Here is a 15,485-nt window from a genome sequence, read left to right on the forward strand (position 1 = left end):
AAAACGCCGCTGCCCGTCTACTGACGGGAACGCAAAAGCGGGAGCACATTTCCCCTGTGCTGGCTGCCCTCCACTGGCTTCCTGTGCGTTTTAGGATTGATTTTAAGGTTTTACTGTTTGTTTTTAAATGTTTGAACGGCTTGGCACTGGGTTACCTCTCAGACCTGCTATGTTCCTCTAAGGTCCCTCAGGTCCTCTGACCAGCTCCTCTTGGCCGTTCCAAACTCCAGGCTGAAGCTTAGGGGGGACCGTGCTTTTGCAGTGGCAGCCCCAAAGCTCTGGAATGAGCTGCCACTGCATGTTAGGCAGGCCCCCACTCTGCCGGTGTTTAAATCACGCCTCAAAACACACTTATTTGCTCTGGCTTTTGTTTTTTAAACCGTTTTTGAGAGATTGGCCTTTTTTATGTGACACATTGTACTGTTTTATTATGTGCTTTCATTACATTTTTATGTTTTATGTTTTATGTTTGTGGACTTGTACAGCACTTTGGTCAACTTTGTTGTTTTAAATGTGCTATATAAATAAAGTGGATTGGATTGGATTGGATATAATACAGAACACACGATGGGTCTGCAAACATCTCTAAAATGGTCAATAACGCTGGCGCCATTTAGTAAAGATGGCGCAAGCTGGTGGCAGTCAAAGAGTTAAGTTTGAGTCCCAAATCTCGTTGTATGCAAATATAATGACAATAAAGTACAATCTAATCTAATCTAATGGCGAAAATGATTGACCACCATTGTAGCCAAGGAGCGTCTACTCCGATAGCGATCCCAGACGGGTGCTGAGAGTGGGGGAAGGTGACACAAGAAGACAAAGAAGTCCATTGTTTTGACGAGAGCCTCTGGCAGCAGACGGCCATTTTGGATAATCATACCGAATTTTTACTGGTACACACATTACAAAAACCTTTGTAAAACATACATTTTCCGTGATTTTTTTAAACTTTGGACCTGTACTACATAATATATAACTGGACTTTGGAGAAGTCTTTATTCGGCATGCAGGCAGACACACGCATGCAATGGGCAGCACACACACACATGCAGTTAGTTGGGTCGCCGATGCGATTGAGTCTCTGCACTTGACCCATCCCCTACAAGTGAATCCCCTACAAGATCCTCCTCCTCACCTACAAATCCCTGCACGGGTTGGCCCCTTCCTACCTGACCAACCTACTCCACCCCTACACTCCAGCACGAGGCCTCCGATCCTCCAACTCCGACCTCCTCACCATCCCCCGCACCAGGCGTTCCACACTGGGAGACCGAGCTTTCGCTGCAGCAGCCCCCAGACTGTGGAACTCCCTCTCCCCCCTCATCCGAGGCTCTGACACCATCAACCTCTTCAAAACCAAGCTAAAAACCCACCTGTTCACACTTGCCTTCACGCAACACGGCCCCGCTCCCAAGTAGCCCACCCCTGACTCTTTTTAAGCCACAGATTCCGTTGTTTTGTTTTGTTTTGTTGTTTGTTTGTTTGTTAATTTTAACCACTTCATCCAATTGGACAGAACTTGCCTCCTTTTTTTTTATTTATTTTTATCTCTTATCTTATTTGTTTTTTCTTGTTGTTACTATACACAGATCTTTTATGTATTTTATTATATATATTTTTTCAATTTTATTACTTACTTTTATTTTTTTTCCATCCTTTCCTTGTACAGTGTCCTTGAGTCTGAGAAAGGCGCTTCTCTCTTAAAATTCAATCTATTATTATTATTATTATTATTATCCCGTCATCCTTCCCCCCAAGGGCAGCCGGGAGCAGATAGGGGCGTCAGCGTGGGGCTGCGCCTCGGGGACCAATCCAAGTGCTCCTGTCTGTCTTCGTCAGGGACGCGACAGCGTTAGCGATCTGTTGTGCATGTTTTTCCATTGGGTTTCTCTTATCGGGGGCGGAAACCCTTGCGAGCATGGGGTGAACATGCAAACTCCACACAGAAAGGCCTGGGAGATACCCCACCTGGGTACCTGGCAACGCGGAAACCTGGTCCCCAAGCGGGAATCGAACCCTGGACCTTCTAGCTGTGAGGCGACAGTGTTAACCACTACACCACCGTGCCGCACATAAGACTTCAGGCGATGGAACTAGGGATGCTCGATATTGGCTTTTTTACCGATACCGATATACCGATATTGTCCAACTCTTAATTTCCGATACCGATATCAACCGATACCGATATATGCAGGGTTTCCCCCCCCAAAAAACTGAATAATTTCAGGTAATTAACATTACATATCTCTTGTCGTGTAATTAACACAACATTATGCATACTTTGACAATAAATAAAATAATAATTTGTTCTTACTTGCTTGCCTGGGTAAATAAAGGTTAAATAAATGTAAATTTTTTTAATAATAAAAATTATTAAAAAAGATTAAACCGATACCGATATTTTCACATTTGTATGCCAATATCGGCCGATAATATTGGTAGGCCGATAATATCGGACATACCTAGATGGAACCATTATGTTTTCCAGCTCCTACCTCTCAGCTGGAACTTAAAAATAGGCATCTGGCAACCAGTAAAAAGAAATGTGAGTACACACAACTTTTCCTTCAGTGTGTTCAAACCTCTGTTACTCTATTTCATTAGCACTCAAAGTGATTTTTCTTTATTGTAAGTAAGGCTTTATTTGTATAGCACCCTTCCCAGCACGAATGCAGTGCTTCACAAGTTTAAAAAGAAAAAAGAAAATGAACAAGGCAATTCATAAAGAAGACATCCAAGGTAAAAACAGTGTAAAAACAGTGCTTCACAAGTTTAAAAAACAAAATAACAAGTTGATTCATAAAAACATCCAATATAAAAACAGGCACGGACAAAAACAGACAAAACTAAATCACGTATGTACGTGGCCAAGCGCCAACCTGAACAGGTGGGTTTTTAACTGCCCCTTGAATGAGTCCACAGAGGGGGAGGCTAACATTCTTATTGTTTAAGAAACCTCAGAATGTTACCTTTCAAAAGAGACCAAACTCATGCATGTGATATAAGTATAAAGTATAATAAATAGCAAATTACAAAACATTTATATATATATTTTTTAACTAGCCCCATTTTTACCCAATCCTTAAGAGGTTAAAATCTTTCCTGGTAAAAGGTTTATTCACCTGGCATGAGTAGGGGAGCCTGAGTGGCTGATGATCATGGCAGGGGAGTCGACTCTCCTCATAGGGAACCCAAAGGCCGGGGATGCAGTCCTCCTTTCTCTACGTAGCCGTTCTTTCTGAAAGTGAAGAGTTTATCAGCGTGATTCTGTATCTGCTGAGTCGCTTGGCTGATTGGTTTTAATTGATTATATTTCCTTCACCAAATTATAGTTTGAGTGTGTGTGTGTGGGGGGTGGCATGGTGGCTCGAAGCGCCATTCGATTTCAATTATGAATGCTAACAATGCTAACAAAGCTAATAATGCTAACAAAGCTAACAATTAATAGAATCTGACATCCAATACAACGCCAAGAAGAGTGACATAATGATTGTACATTGTAAAGAAGATTGTAAGGCAGTTTTTCCTGATTTTTATCTGAGTAACAATGTTCTTGAGGTATGTTATGAGATTAAATACCTCAGCCATTGTATTGCAGATGATTTGCCTGATGATAAAGACATTCAAAGACATGTAAATTATACTCACAGGCAAACATGCTGATACGTAAATTTAATATGTGCACTTCAGATGTCAAAATGTCATTGTTCAGAGCGTATTGTACGCCGCTGTATACTGCTCACCTGTGGGTCAGCTACAGGACAAACAGCATGCAAAGACTTAATGTGACTTATAGTGATGCTCTACGACTGTTCTTGCATGTCCCTAGATGGCACAGTGCCAGCCAGCTGTCAGTGTTGGTATACCTACATTTAAGACACTTTCAAGAAACCTTATGTACAGGTTTATGTGTCAGTTAACCGTTAGAGGACTCATTGAACCATTTTATTGTGGTCTTAATTAGTCAAAAGTAACACCAGGTTCAATTCTATTTTGTGGCGACATTGGTGAAAGAGCCTTTATGTAATTTGACTGTATTTTTGACACCATTGATGGTTGTTTTTACAGTTTTCTATGTTTTGTATTGTTGTGCTTTGTCTTTTAAATTTTTTATATGGACCTTTCTAAGTGTCTGAAATAAAGTTGAATTGAATGCTAACATAAAAGGTAAATGGCGCATTTATATAGTGTGTTTACCCAAAGTGCTTAACTATTTGTTCCTCACCTTTTTACCCATTCACTCACACATTCGCACACTGATGGCAGAGGCGACCATGCAAAGTGCCAACCTGCTCATCGGGAGAAATTAGGGGTTAAGTGCCTTGCTCAAGGACACTTCAACACGCTGCCCGGGAACCAGGAACCTCCGGATTACCAGACGACTGCTCTACCTCCCGAACCACTGTTCGCCCCCGCTAACAATGCTACAATGCTAACATGCCATTTTAGGACAACTGAGGACAAATATAGAAACTTTCTTTATCTAACATTTATTTTTATTTCATTTATTTGCACAAAATGGAAAAAAAACAAGTAAATATAGAACAGAACAGAGAGATTTACTTGACATGTTGTTGACAAGTGAGGAACTAAAATACCGGTAGTAACTTCTATATTATATGACACACACATATATTATATATACACACATTATATATATATAATTATTATTATTATAATCATATGTGTGTGTCATATAATATAGAAGTTACTATTTTAGTTCCTCACTCGCTTTTTTATCATATATATCATATATTATCATATATTTAGGGCAGTTTATCGCGTTAATTAGATTAATTAATTACACAGCAAATTATCGCGTTATGAAAATTAACTCAAAATTAATCTCATTCATTCCATAAGAACGTAGAATACACATTTACAGACTTTTTTGAATATGGCCCATTTGCATGTTCTTGGTATCTGATTCTAGGGACATCTATGGATCTCAGGGAATGTATTCCCAGTGTCAGAAATACTGTGTCTGTTACTAGGCTTGAGTAAATTGTAATGAACCAAATGAGAATATCAATTCAATTATTTTTATCTTTGACTGTGAATAACACCATGCTAAAATTGACCAGACCTGAAAAATCTAAGCAAATGAATAAATGGAAGATGATTAAACATAAGGTTTTGTAGATACTAGGGATGTCCGATATTATCGGCCTACCGATATTATCGGCCGATATTGGCATTAAAATGTGATATCGGAAAATATCAGTATCGGTTTAAAAAAAATTTTAAATGTTTACATTTCTATAACCTTTATTTACCCAGGCAAGCAAGTAAGAACAAATTCTGATTTTATTTATTGTCAAAAGTATGCTTAATGTTGTGTTAATTCCACAACAAGAGATATGTAATGTTAATTACCTGAAATTATTCCGTTTTTTGGGGGGGGGGGGAACCCTGCATATATCGGTATCGGTTGATATCGGTTGATATCGGTATCGGAAATTAAGAGTTGGACAATATCGGTATATCGGTATCGGTAAAAAAGCCAATATCGAGCATCCCTAGTAGATACAGTACTGAATTCTGCCATCCGGACACATGCAATTTAAAATATGATTATAGAATATAGAATATCAGGCATAAAATGGTTATGCGATTAAAATGCGATTAATTAGATGAATTAATGACAAATCCTGTAATTAATTAGATACATTTTTTTAATCGCCTGACAGCACTATATATATTATATATCATATGTATTATTGTTATTATTATTATGAACTTATGTTGAAAATGGCAAAACATTTGAAACGTAAACTTTACACAGACGTCACGTGGGCGTGTCTGACCTTAGAGCCCCTGTGGAGCCCTGCTCTGTAGGGTTAGGGTTATGTCACGTGGGCGTGTCTGACCTTAGGCGTGTTGGGAGTGGACTGAGACCCCCTGTGGACCCCTGCTCTGCGGTGGTCCACTCTGCTCACCGCGCTCCTGTACGGGGATCTGTGAGGGCTGCAGGGAGCTGGAGGACACAAGCAGCACAATGAATTTCAGTTGTTTGGTATCAACCATCAAGGTTCTGGTATCCTGGCATCCCTAGTTCTTGGCCAACTTACCTGGTTATAAGAACGTGTTCTTGGTCCACTAGCCTGGTTAAATAACAATGAGTTCTTAGTCAACTTGTAACCCCCCCATGGATCCCATAATACACAGCACACACACATACACAGATGACAGTACACATACAGATATATACACGTACACAGATACATACACATACACAGATACATACACAGATATACAGTATACACAGATACATACACAGATATACAGTATACACAGATATACAGTATACACATGTACAGTATACACATACAGTATACACATGTACAGTATACACATGTACATCATGTTCCCAACACAAGAAAAGGATGAGTGATACCTCTAGTTACCATGGTTACTGAACATGTTGTCTGCCTCACAGCCAATCAGTCATACTGTGAAACTGGGACGGCGCAGTCAAGTTTTACTAAACCACGTCACCATGATTTGTGGAACTCCCTCTGGTGTTGTGGTCGTGGTATTCACTGACCTTTGGGAAGTATTTCGACATATAGCAGCAAGCTTACAGCTAGAGGTCGAAACCATGGTCACTATAGCAGCAAGCTTACAGCTAGAGGTAGAAACCTTGGTCACTATAGCAGCAAGCTTACAGCTAGAGGTAGAAACCTTGGTCCCTATAGCAGCAAGCTAGAGATAGAGGTAGAAACCTTGGTCACTATAGCAGCAAGCTTACAGCTAGAGGTAGAAACTATTGATTGATTGATTGAAAAGTTTATTAACAGATTGCAGAATGGGTACAGTACAGTACATCTCAATACATACAATTGTTAAGGGGATGCAGACCAGAGAAAGACTTTCGTCTTGTTTCCACCAGGGTCCCCCATTTTCAATTCATCATAAGCAGCAAGCTTACAGCTAGAGGTAGAAACCTTGGTCACCATAGCAGCAAGCTTACAGCTAGAGGTAGAAACCTTGGTCACCATAGCAGCAAGCTTACAGCTAGAGGTAGAAACCTTGGTCACCATAGCAGCAAGCTAGAGGTAGAAACCTTGGTCACCATATGACAGAAATTATTTTGTATTGAGGAATAATGCGTTATATATAGCCATAAAGACGTTGTCTAGGATGATTTTATTGTGCCATCCCTGGTATATGATTGGCTGGCTGTAAGGTATACATAATGTTCAGTAACCAATGTTGGTCAGGATATTACACATAGTGCAAGCTTTGAAGCCAAGCACTAACAATGTATTCAACAACTAGTACAAAACAACTGGGCAAAACATACATTTAAAGAGTTTCATTCCAAAATTAGATGTCCACCATTTTATACATGCTCCTCCAAAAGTATTGTTACAGAGGTGGAAAGAGTACTGAAATATATTACGCATGTAAGATTATTCTTACTGAAATATATTACTTGTGTAGGATTATTCTTACTGAAATACAATATTACTCATATATGACATACTGTTACTGAAATATATATCTCATGTATGATTATTCTTACTGAAATATATTACTCATGTAAAATTACTGTTACTGAAATATATTACTCATGTAGACATACTGTTACTGAAATATATATCTCACGTAGGATTATTGTTACTGAAATATATTACTCATGTATGATTATTCTTACTGAAATATACAGTATTACTCACGTAGGATTATTGTTACTGAACTATATTACTCATGTAAGATTATTGTTACTGAAATATATTACTCATGTAGGATTATTTTTACTGAAAAATATTACTCATGTAAGATTATTGTTAGTGAAATATATTATTCATGTAAGATTATTGTTACTGAAATATATTACTTGTGTAGACATAGTTACTGAAATATATTACTTGTGTAGACATACTGTTATTGTATTCAGTACTCTGACCAGAACTAAAACATACTAAGTTGGAACAGAGTTCTACGCTTGAGAACATTTACTTAGTTACTCTCCACCTCTGCTGGTATGAAAGTTAATATCATAATATCATATTTTTTGTTATTTTATTTCCGTTATTTACATAACAGTGGCATTTTAGAGGATATAATCATTCATATACAGTATGAGTATGATGATGATGATGATGATGATGTAACGTTATATCACCCCAAAACCTTTTCTCTGTGGACATCACGTCTTTAATGGAACTCTTGGTGAGGTCTGAGACGAGACATGTCATCTAAAGGCAAACCAGACAGATGGGTGATGAGGAGGAGGAGGAGGAGTAGGAAGGGGGGACGCTTGTATCCTTTCGGCAAGCAACAAGCCCTTCCGCGTTGCTCTGATTGGCCGAGCGCGCGCATGCGCATGAGCCGCGACAAGCTCCTCAGCCAGGCAGGAATGCTAAACTCCGCTTAACGCAATTTATACAAATGGAAGTATTGATTTCGCCGTAACGAATCATTAAAAAAATATACCGTTAACTGGAATATGTTGTTTCTTTACACATATGTTGGATTATGTAATTGGTTTGTCATGACAAACCAATAAAAAATCGCGAATTAACCGGTGGCTACAACAACACACAGCAACTACATGCATCATTGTTTACAATGAACGGTGGGGCTAATCGAAAGGACTGGACACGGACAAGTTAAACTAACCTAAAGTTAGTTGTTCACCAACAATCTACAGACACAAACAAACACAGAACCGGACTGTTATATTAAATTAATTGATTGCTGTTTAACGCGTCCGTGTCCAGTCCTTTCGATTAGCCCCACCGTTCATTGTAAACAATGATGCATGTAGTTACTGTGTGTTGTTGTAGCCACCGGTTAATTCGCGATTTTGTATTGGTTTGTCATGACAAACCAATTACATAATCCAACATATGTGTAAAGAAACAACATATTCCAGTTAACGGTATATTTTTTTAATGATTCGTTACCGCAAAATCAATACTTCCATTTGTATAAATTGCGTTAAGCAGAGTTTAGTATTCCTGCCTGGCTGAGTGGCTTGTCGCGGCTCATGCGCATGCACGCGCTCGGCCAATCAGAGCAACGCGGAAGGGCTTGTTGCTTGCCGAAAGGATACAAGCAGGGGGGACATTCTGGCGGGAGGGGGTTCAGAACTTTACCAGATTCGCTGGCAGCAGGAAGGGGGCGGGGAAAGGCGGAGGCAGCGGAGAAAGGGGGCGGGGCATTCTCACTGTCTCCTACAGGTCAGCAGGCAGAGCAGAGCAGAAAGAGCAAGAACATTGAGTGCGTTCTTTAACCCTGCGAGGAGTAAGACTGACCCTAACTCTGACCCTAACCCTGACCCTAATGAAATAGAGTAACATAGGTCTGAACTTGAGTTGAACTTGAACTTGTTACTCACGTTTTTCTGTAGTAGTTGCAATATCCAAAGGTATATCTGAACAGTGATTATAAAAGTCATCAAGCAGATGTCATGAATATTAATTAATATGTTTACACCTTGGTCTTCAACACACAGCTTCTAAACTACAGAAAGAACAGCGGATGTTCCTAGATTATAAATCCTTTATTTTCCAATCAATTCATAGTATTAAATAATATCACCATAGTAGACATCTTAGTAGGCAAATAACAGTTGATTGTAAATTAAATAACAGTTGATTGTAAATCAACTAACAGGTGATCGTCATCAAATGAGTTGCGTTGACAGTCACGATGAGAACAGAGTGCCTTCTCTCCAGCTGGGAGCCTGGTGGAGCAGCTCACTGCACCATGAGGACACAGTGCCCCCTGCTGGAGGGCCGTTATCACCATGAGGACACAGTGCCCCCTGCTGGAGGGCCGTTATCACCATGAGGACACAGTGCCCCCTGCTGGAGGGCCGTTATCACCATGAGGACACAGTGCCTCCTGCTGGAGGGCCGTTATCACCATGAGGACACAGTGCCTCCTGCTGGAGGGCCGTTATCACCATGAGGACACAGTGCCCCCTGCTGGAGGGCCGTTATCACCATGAGGACACAGTGCCCCCAGCTGGAGGGCCGTTATCACCATGAGGACACAGTGCCCCCTGCTGGAGGGCCGTTATCACCCGTGAGGTATTAAAGAACGCACCCATTACGAGCGGTTTATCTAAGGACTTCTTCCTCCACAGTGGAGCCCTGGAACAGGGTTCTAGCTACATGCCATGAAGGGGATGGAATCCTCTCTGTCCACGGAAAACCAAGAACATACATGTAGATATGAAAACCATGCGCAAGGTTAGGGTAACCATGACAACCAGGAGCCAATGAGCAGAGCAGGGGAGTCTCTCACACACACACACACACACACACACACACACACACACACACACACACACACACACACACACACACACACACACACACACACACCTACACACACACACACACACACACACACACACCTACACACACACACACACACACACACACACACACACACACACAGACAGACACACACACACAGTTACACCGCACACACACACACACACACACACACACACACACACACACACAGTCACACCACACACATTCTCAATGCTTTATTTGAATCCGCAGATCAAATTGCACAATACTGTAAATAGGATTAAAAAATGACAGAGGATCAATATGCTTTTAGAACATCTCTGTAGATACAAAAAAAGCATCTGCGAGCCTCAAGCCACTATATCACAGCTGCCTGACTGACCTGCGAGCCTCATGCCACTGATATATTACTGATGGCAGGCTTGTGAATGTGCCTGAGGCTACCAGATATCAAAATCATTAGCCTACAGTTGTAGCCAAGGCTTGTGATCTACGTGGCTAAGGGCTGATAACCCTAACCCTACGGGCTGATAACCCCTAACCCTAAGGGCTGATAACTCTAACCCTACGGGCTGATAACCCCTAACCCTAAGGGCTGATAACTCTAACCCTAAGGGCTGATAACCCTAACCCTAAGGGCTGATAACCCCTAACCCTAAGGGCTGATAACTCTAACCCTAAGGGCTGATAACCCTAAGGGCTGATACTGGGCCACCATCGAGGAAGCCTTGTTCCATGTCAAGTTAGAATGAACAATCTATCTCCAGGAAGAGTCTCATTCTGACATCTGGGGTATGTTGGGTTCACCTCACTCCGTGTGACCTTTCACCTCACTCCGTGTGACCTTTACCTCACTCCATGTGACCTTTCACCTCACTCCATGTGACCTTTCACCTCACTCTGTGTGACCCTTCACCTCACTCCGTGTGACCCTGGCTAAGGTATGTTGGGTTAGGGTTAAGCTCCTCCCACCCAGCTGAAGGGTTAGGGTTAGGGCTAAGCTCCTCCCACCTTGCAGCGCTCCCATGGGGCCCCTGGTCCAGCGCCGGGACCTCTGCTCCAGCTGCAGGCTGCGCTCCAGGGAGCGTTTCATCAGCGCCTCCAGGCGCTCCTGGAGGGGAGGTTCAAGAAGCAAGAGAGAGAAGAGGGATTTGTCAATATTTAATCCTAGTGAGTCAGAGATTAGATTCAAATGTATTGTCATCAGGGCGGCTGATTGGCGGTGTGGGCAAGGCGCTCGCCACTAACGCAGGAGACGCTGGGTTCGTTGCTACCGGCTGGCCGGTCGTTCATACTAACACAATTGGCAGTGTTAGAGGGTGGGAAAGCCGGTGGGTGGGGATTGGATGTTGTGGACAGTGACTCCTACAGGTCGGTTTGGTGACGCCGGTGCGGCGGAAGCAGGAAGTAGCGGGGGCAGCGTGAGCCTCCCACGCGTTACTCCTCGCCACTGAGAGTTCGAGCTGCTGCGGTGATAAGATGCGACAGGCTGCCTCCTCGTGTACCGGAGGGAACACGTGATGCAAGGCTTCTGTCCTCACTACAACCGACCAGTGGGAGGCATGGTCGAACAACGTTCAAGACAGGGGAGGGAAGAATTGGATAATATGAAATTGGGATGGGAGAAAAATAGAAAATGGGGAGAAAAAGTATACATTTTTTTTATTGTCATCATGCAGCACAAGTACAGTATAATGAAAGGAAGTTTGGAATCCATGCAAATGTACATTGTACAATATATAAATGTGTACTACTGAGTATAGTGCTAATCAGGTGTATGTACAGAGTTGTAGTATTAATATGTACAGTGATAACAGGTATAAAGACATTATGGTAGTAAGTCATACAGCAGCGTAACTAGTAAGAGTAGGTAAGGGATGTGTACAGATATAGATATAGTATCTACAGACATGCAACTGTAGGACTATTATGCAGGTATACAGACAGATATGGATAGATATATTATATAAATGTATATATATATATATATAAATATATATATATATATATATATATATATATATATATATATATATATATATATTTTTTTTTTTTTTTTATATATATATATATACATTTATATAATATATCTATCCATATCTGTCTGTATACCTGCATAATAGTCCTACAGTATATATGTCTGTATATACCTGCATATAGAGATACAGATAAATACCATTATGAGTTTGGAAACTAAGAAAATTAGGTTGGATGGTAATAAAGATTAGGTTGGATGGTACCAAACGAGGTTGTATGGTAATCAAATGAGGTTGGATGGTAATCAAATGAGGTTGGGTGTATCAAATGAGGTTGGATGGTAATCAAATGAGGTTGGATGTATCAAATGAGGTTGGATGGTAATCAAATGAGGTTGGATGGTATCAAATGAGGTTGGATGGTAATCAAATGAGGTTGGATGTATCAAATGAGGTTGGATAGTAATCAAATGAGGTTGGATGGTATCAAATGAGGTTGGATGGTACCAAACGAGGTTGGATGGTAATCAAATTAGGTTGGATGGTATCAAATGAGGGGTATCAAATGAGGTTGGATGGTAATCAAATGAGGTTGGATGGTATCAAATGAGGTTGGATGGTACCAAACGAGGTTGGATGGTAATCAAATTAGGTTGGATGGTATCAAATGAGGGGTATCAAATGAGGTTGGATGGTATCAAATGAGGTAAATGAAGAGAAAAACCCCACATTGTAGAAGTGAACTCTGACCTTCTCCTCCTCCAGCCGCTGCCTCCTCTTCTCCTCCACCGCGGCTCTGCGTTGCTCCTCCCTCTGCCGCTGCTCCTCCAGCCGCCGCCAGCGCTCCTCCACGGTGCGCTCGTACTGGAGCTGAGCCCGGCGGTCCTTCTCCCTCAGAACCTGCTCCCTGACGGCTGAAACACACGGAACCAAACACAAGGTCCAGAATGAAACACACGGTCCAGAACCAAACACACATTCCAGAACTAAACACAAGGTCCAGAACCAAACACAAGGTCCAGAACTACACACAAGGTCCAGAACCAAACACACGGTCCAGAACCAAACACAAGGTCCAGAATGAAACACAAGGTCCAGAACTAAACACAAGGTCCAGAACTAAACACAAGGTCCAGAACCAAACACACGGTCCAGAACCAAACACAAGGTCCAGAATGAAACACAAGGTCCAGAACTAAACACAAGGTCCAGAACTAAACACAAGGTCCAGAACCAAACACAAGGTCCAGAACTAAACACAAGATCCAGAACCAAACACAAGGTCCAGAACTAAACACAAGGTCCAGAACCAAACACAAGGTCCAGAATGAAACACAAGGTCCAGAACCAAACACAAGGTCCAGAATGAAACACAAGGTCCAGAACTAAACACAAGGTCCAGAACTAAACACAAGATCCAGAATTAAACACAAGGTCCAGAACCAAACACAAGGTCCAGAACCAAACTCAAGGTCCAGAACTAAACACAAGGTCCAGAATGAAACACAGGGTCCAGAACTAAACACAAGGTCCAGAATGAAACACAAGGTCCAGAACCAAACACAAGGTCTAGAACCAAATGCAAGGTCCAGAACTAAACAGAAGGTCCAGAACTAAACAAAAGGTCCAGAATGAAACACAATACATTTTCACAATTGTCTTAGCTCTCTCAATGTTTACATCCCGTCCGTTGAGTTTCACTTTCGGATTTAGCGAAGTTGTAACGAGTCTGATTGACCTCTTTTGATTGACAGGCAGTTATGTTGTTAGATTTCAAGGACGATTTTGTAAAGACCAATGAATCTGAAGCACAGGGGCACGTTGACACGCCTCCAGTGCACTCTGGTTGTGGTCTACGGCACCCTCATTTACAACAAGCGGTGCAAGGGGAAGGCTAAGAGAATTATTAAGGACTCGAGCCACCCGAACAACTGCCTCTTTGAACTGCTGCCGTCAGGCAAGCGATACCGGAGTCTTATGGCGAGCACAGAAAGACTCAGAAGGAGCTTCTATCCCCAGGCCATCAGGCTGCTAAACGAACAATAATCGCTAAACGAACAATAATCACTATGCAACAACCATCAAATGCACACAGCACACACACCCACACGCACACACACACTCACTCAAACAAACAACACACTGCAGCACCCACTCTCCACACTTTAGATCACACAAACACACTTACACTTTATATTTATTGATAAAGGATTTGCACTACAACTCGTACACCTACTGTGAATTGTACCTAAACTGCACCTTGTCCATTTATGCCTTGCACTATATAGTATAGTATTGTATATTAGTACACTGCACAGTATTGTATATTGTATGGTAACTACGTCTACGAACATTGTACATATGTCTAAACTGAACACTGTGACCTCTTTTTTTTCTTCTAATTTTTACTATGTTGTTATTTCATACTTATCTTGTCATGCACAGTCTCTGGAGCGCAACAGTAAGAAGCATTTTGTACAAAAGTATTCTGTACTTCTGTATGACAACTATTAAAGAAACTTGAAACTCTGTGCTCGTGGTGCGTGTGCTGGAAGAACACAACTGAATGATGAGATACCTACCCAGACATCTCTCTTCTCTCATAGTAATGAATGAGATACCTACCAGACATCTCTCTCTTCTCTCATAGTAATGAATGAGATACCTACCAGACATCTCTCTCTTCTCTCATAGTAATGAATGAGATACCTACCAGATATCTCTCTTCTCTCATAGTAATGAATGAGATAGCTACCCAGACATCTCTCTTCTCTCATAGTAATGAATGAGATACTGTACCTACCAGACATCTCTCTCTTCTCTCATAGTAATGAATGAGATACCTACCAGACATCTCTCTCTTCTCTCATAGTAATGAATGAGATACCTACCAGACATCTCTCTCTTCTCTCATAGTAATGAATGAGATACCTACCAGACATCTCTCTCTTCTCTCATAGTAATGAATGAGAATCAATCAATCAAGCAATAGCTACCCAGACATCTCTTTCTTCTCTCATAGTAATGAATGAGAATCAATCAATCAATCAATACCTACCCAGACATCTCTCTCCTCTCATAGTAATGAATGAGATAGCTACCCAGACATCTCTCTTCTCTCATAGTAATGAATGAGACACCTACCCAGACATCTCTCTTCTCTCATAGTAATGAATGAGATACCTACCCAGACATCTCTCTTCTCTCATAGTAATGAATGAGATACCTACCC

General features: G+C 41.4%; 1 protein-coding gene across 1 annotated transcript in view; it reads right to left on the reverse strand.

Moving 5' to 3' along the window:
• map7d2a (MAP7 domain containing 2a) overlaps nucleotides 1–15,485 on the reverse strand; it is a gene marked incomplete at both ends in the record, with an annotated part of 40,660 nt that overhangs the window by 22,002 nt on the left and 3,173 nt on the right. The window contains 5 exons of the mRNA XM_084320541.1: nucleotides 3,123–3,238; nucleotides 5,871–5,977; nucleotides 9,108–9,185; nucleotides 11,289–11,388; nucleotides 13,004–13,167. Coding sequence (XP_084176667.1) covers nucleotides 3,123–3,238; nucleotides 5,871–5,977; nucleotides 9,108–9,185; nucleotides 11,289–11,388; nucleotides 13,004–13,167 — 565 coding nt within the window. The remainder of the gene's footprint in view (nucleotides 1–3,122; nucleotides 3,239–5,870; nucleotides 5,978–9,107; nucleotides 9,186–11,288; nucleotides 11,389–13,003; nucleotides 13,168–15,485) is intronic.

Source organism: Notolepis coatsorum (genome assembly GCF_963971535.1).
Source record: "Notolepis coatsorum genome assembly, chromosome: 8".
Classification (NCBI taxonomy): Eukaryota; Metazoa; Chordata; class Actinopteri; order Aulopiformes; family Paralepididae; genus Notolepis; species Notolepis coatsorum.